Below are 2108 nucleotides of genomic sequence, written 5' to 3'. Positions count from 1 at the left end.
ATGACTATTAGACTTAATGTTTTTATGAATTTTATGACTAAAAATAATTAATAAATTGATATTATTGTCATTTATTTATTTACCATTTTAGTCATTGTGACTTCTCGGAATAATTTTGACTTGTAGTTACTTTGAGTGTTGAAGTTATATAATTTGTAATAAAAAAAAAGTAAATTTCTTAACACTTTGATTGTTTTGTTTGTATGTTTAATTATTGCATGTTATATAGTTTTTTTTTTTTCTCTTGTTTGAAATCCTCATTTGATTTGTTATATTCGATTAGCCTCTTCTTCCTATGATCGTATAGTATATCACAAGGATAGAACAACAATTACTTAAGTCTCCATATTAATGTACGTTTTTGAACTTTGTATGGCCATTTTATGGTACTAGTTGATTTGATTTCATCTGTTTTATAATGTGTCGTTGTGTACAATCAAGTTTGTGGCTTAAATTCAACACACATGATATTTCACGCAAAACCCACAACACGTACAAATCCAATTGTATGATACAAAAGATTGTAAATATGGTTTTTGTATTTAAGAGTTAGATTATGCCCTTATAAAAAGGATGATTCCAAAATTCAATTATCAAATTCGATATAATACTAATATAAATAGTTAATTAAACGAAAAATGTGACTGGTTTTACTTTACCTATTATTTCGGTTTAAAAAGGACTTTCTTTCTTTCTCAAACGACGTAATAATGGTTCAAAATTATCTATTTAATGTAAGAAACTTTCAAAATTTTCATTTATTAATTATTTTGATCGGCAATCGTACCGTTGAATTTGTGATATTTAATGATGTATATATCAAGTTTATTGTCAATTTAATTATTTTGTAAACTTTTTTTTAAAAGAGTATACATATCATCAAATGTATGAATAAATTAATGGTCAAAATGGTTACAAGATAAGAAATTTTGAAACATTTGTTAATCAAAAATCGATTGCAATAAACAAGAACTGAATCAAACTTTATTACATTTTACTAATTCACATCCTATGACTTTATATGATTCGTTAAATTTGCCATCATGTATTTTCTTACCAAAAAATAAATCTTGGCATTAATAGCATTAAAGACGATGTCCAAAAAGAATATTAAAAGAGACCGATGAAAAACCATTAGACCAAACCATGAAATTGAACTTCGATATAGTATTAGTAGCATAAAAAAATGCGTTCCTCGTTATAAATATGTTTGCTCGTGATAATTGTGGTTTCCATGTCCATTCTAAAAGTATGGACATGAATACTCATCAGGACTAATCAGATGCCAATGCCTAAAAGCCCCTACAAATGCCATCATCTCTCTACAACCTCGAGCAAATGGATTTAGTCTCAAGAATGGGGGAAAGAACAACCAAAAGCTCGTAATTATCACAAACCCCAATGTTAATGACCGAGATATAAGAGGCGGGGGCTCAAAGCGTCGACTCATGGTTTTCTTGAGAACGATCTCGGTTCCAACCCAAACCCCATGAATTACAAAGAACCAAGTGACCTCCCAAGTTGGGGTGAACCGACCAAGGTAGTAAAAGATCATCTCGTGCATGATCCCAGACACTAGAAACGTTGTGAAAACAGCAGGCACTGATACCCATCTTGCAGGAACCAGATGGCTAAAGATCGCACGAGTTGGATGGTAGACTGTAGGGCGTAGGATACTAGAAACCATGAGATTCCATCTTTTCCCCCAAAAGTCTTGGACCGACGTAGCGTGGTGAGGCTCGTCAAATTGTGGTTCCAGCTCAGCCCCAAGTAGGGTTCGAGCCAAAGAAGCTGCCACGGCTAGCAGTAACTCGAGTGAGAAGAAGATGTAATAGGCATAAATGGTTGTGGTTAGTAAAGGGTGGAAATTGTCTTTGTAACTATGGGCCATGATGGTGATCACAAGTAGAAAAAACCTAAGAGCATATTCTTTGGGGGACTTTTTGGTGATTTGGTGAGATGGGTGTTGTTGATTTCTTATGATCTTGATGGGTAAACAAGCGGTAGATATGAAGTGAGATAAAGGCAGGGGTGGGTAAGAAGATAAAGGACCTTCACCAAAAGCATAAAGTATGAGTTTAAAGCTTCCAAGCCACGACATGAAGAAG

General features: G+C 33.3%; 1 protein-coding gene across 1 annotated transcript; it reads right to left on the bottom strand.

The window, feature by feature from the left end:
- Positions 1–1243: 1243 nt before the first annotated feature.
- On the bottom strand, positions 1244–1891 carry LOC112523784 (acyl-CoA--sterol O-acyltransferase 1-like). The gene has a single exon (XM_025133462.1). The coding sequence runs from the start codon at positions 1889–1891 to the stop codon at positions 1244–1246; it is 648 nt and encodes a 215-aa protein (XP_024989230.1).
- Positions 1892–2108: the final 217 nt, after the last annotated feature.

Source organism: Cynara cardunculus (genome assembly GCF_001531365.2).
Source record: "Cynara cardunculus var. scolymus isolate 2C chromosome LG 12, CcrdV1, whole genome shotgun sequence".
In the NCBI taxonomy this organism is placed as follows: Eukaryota; Viridiplantae; Streptophyta; class Magnoliopsida; order Asterales; family Asteraceae; genus Cynara; species Cynara cardunculus.
This window is presented reverse-complemented; position numbering and strand designations above follow the sequence as displayed.

Excerpts from the sequence above, each read along its gene's own strand:
- LOC112523784 (XM_025133462.1), bottom strand. The coding sequence starts at position 1,891 with ATGGCCCATAGTTACAAAGACAATTTCCACCCTTTACTAACCACAACC.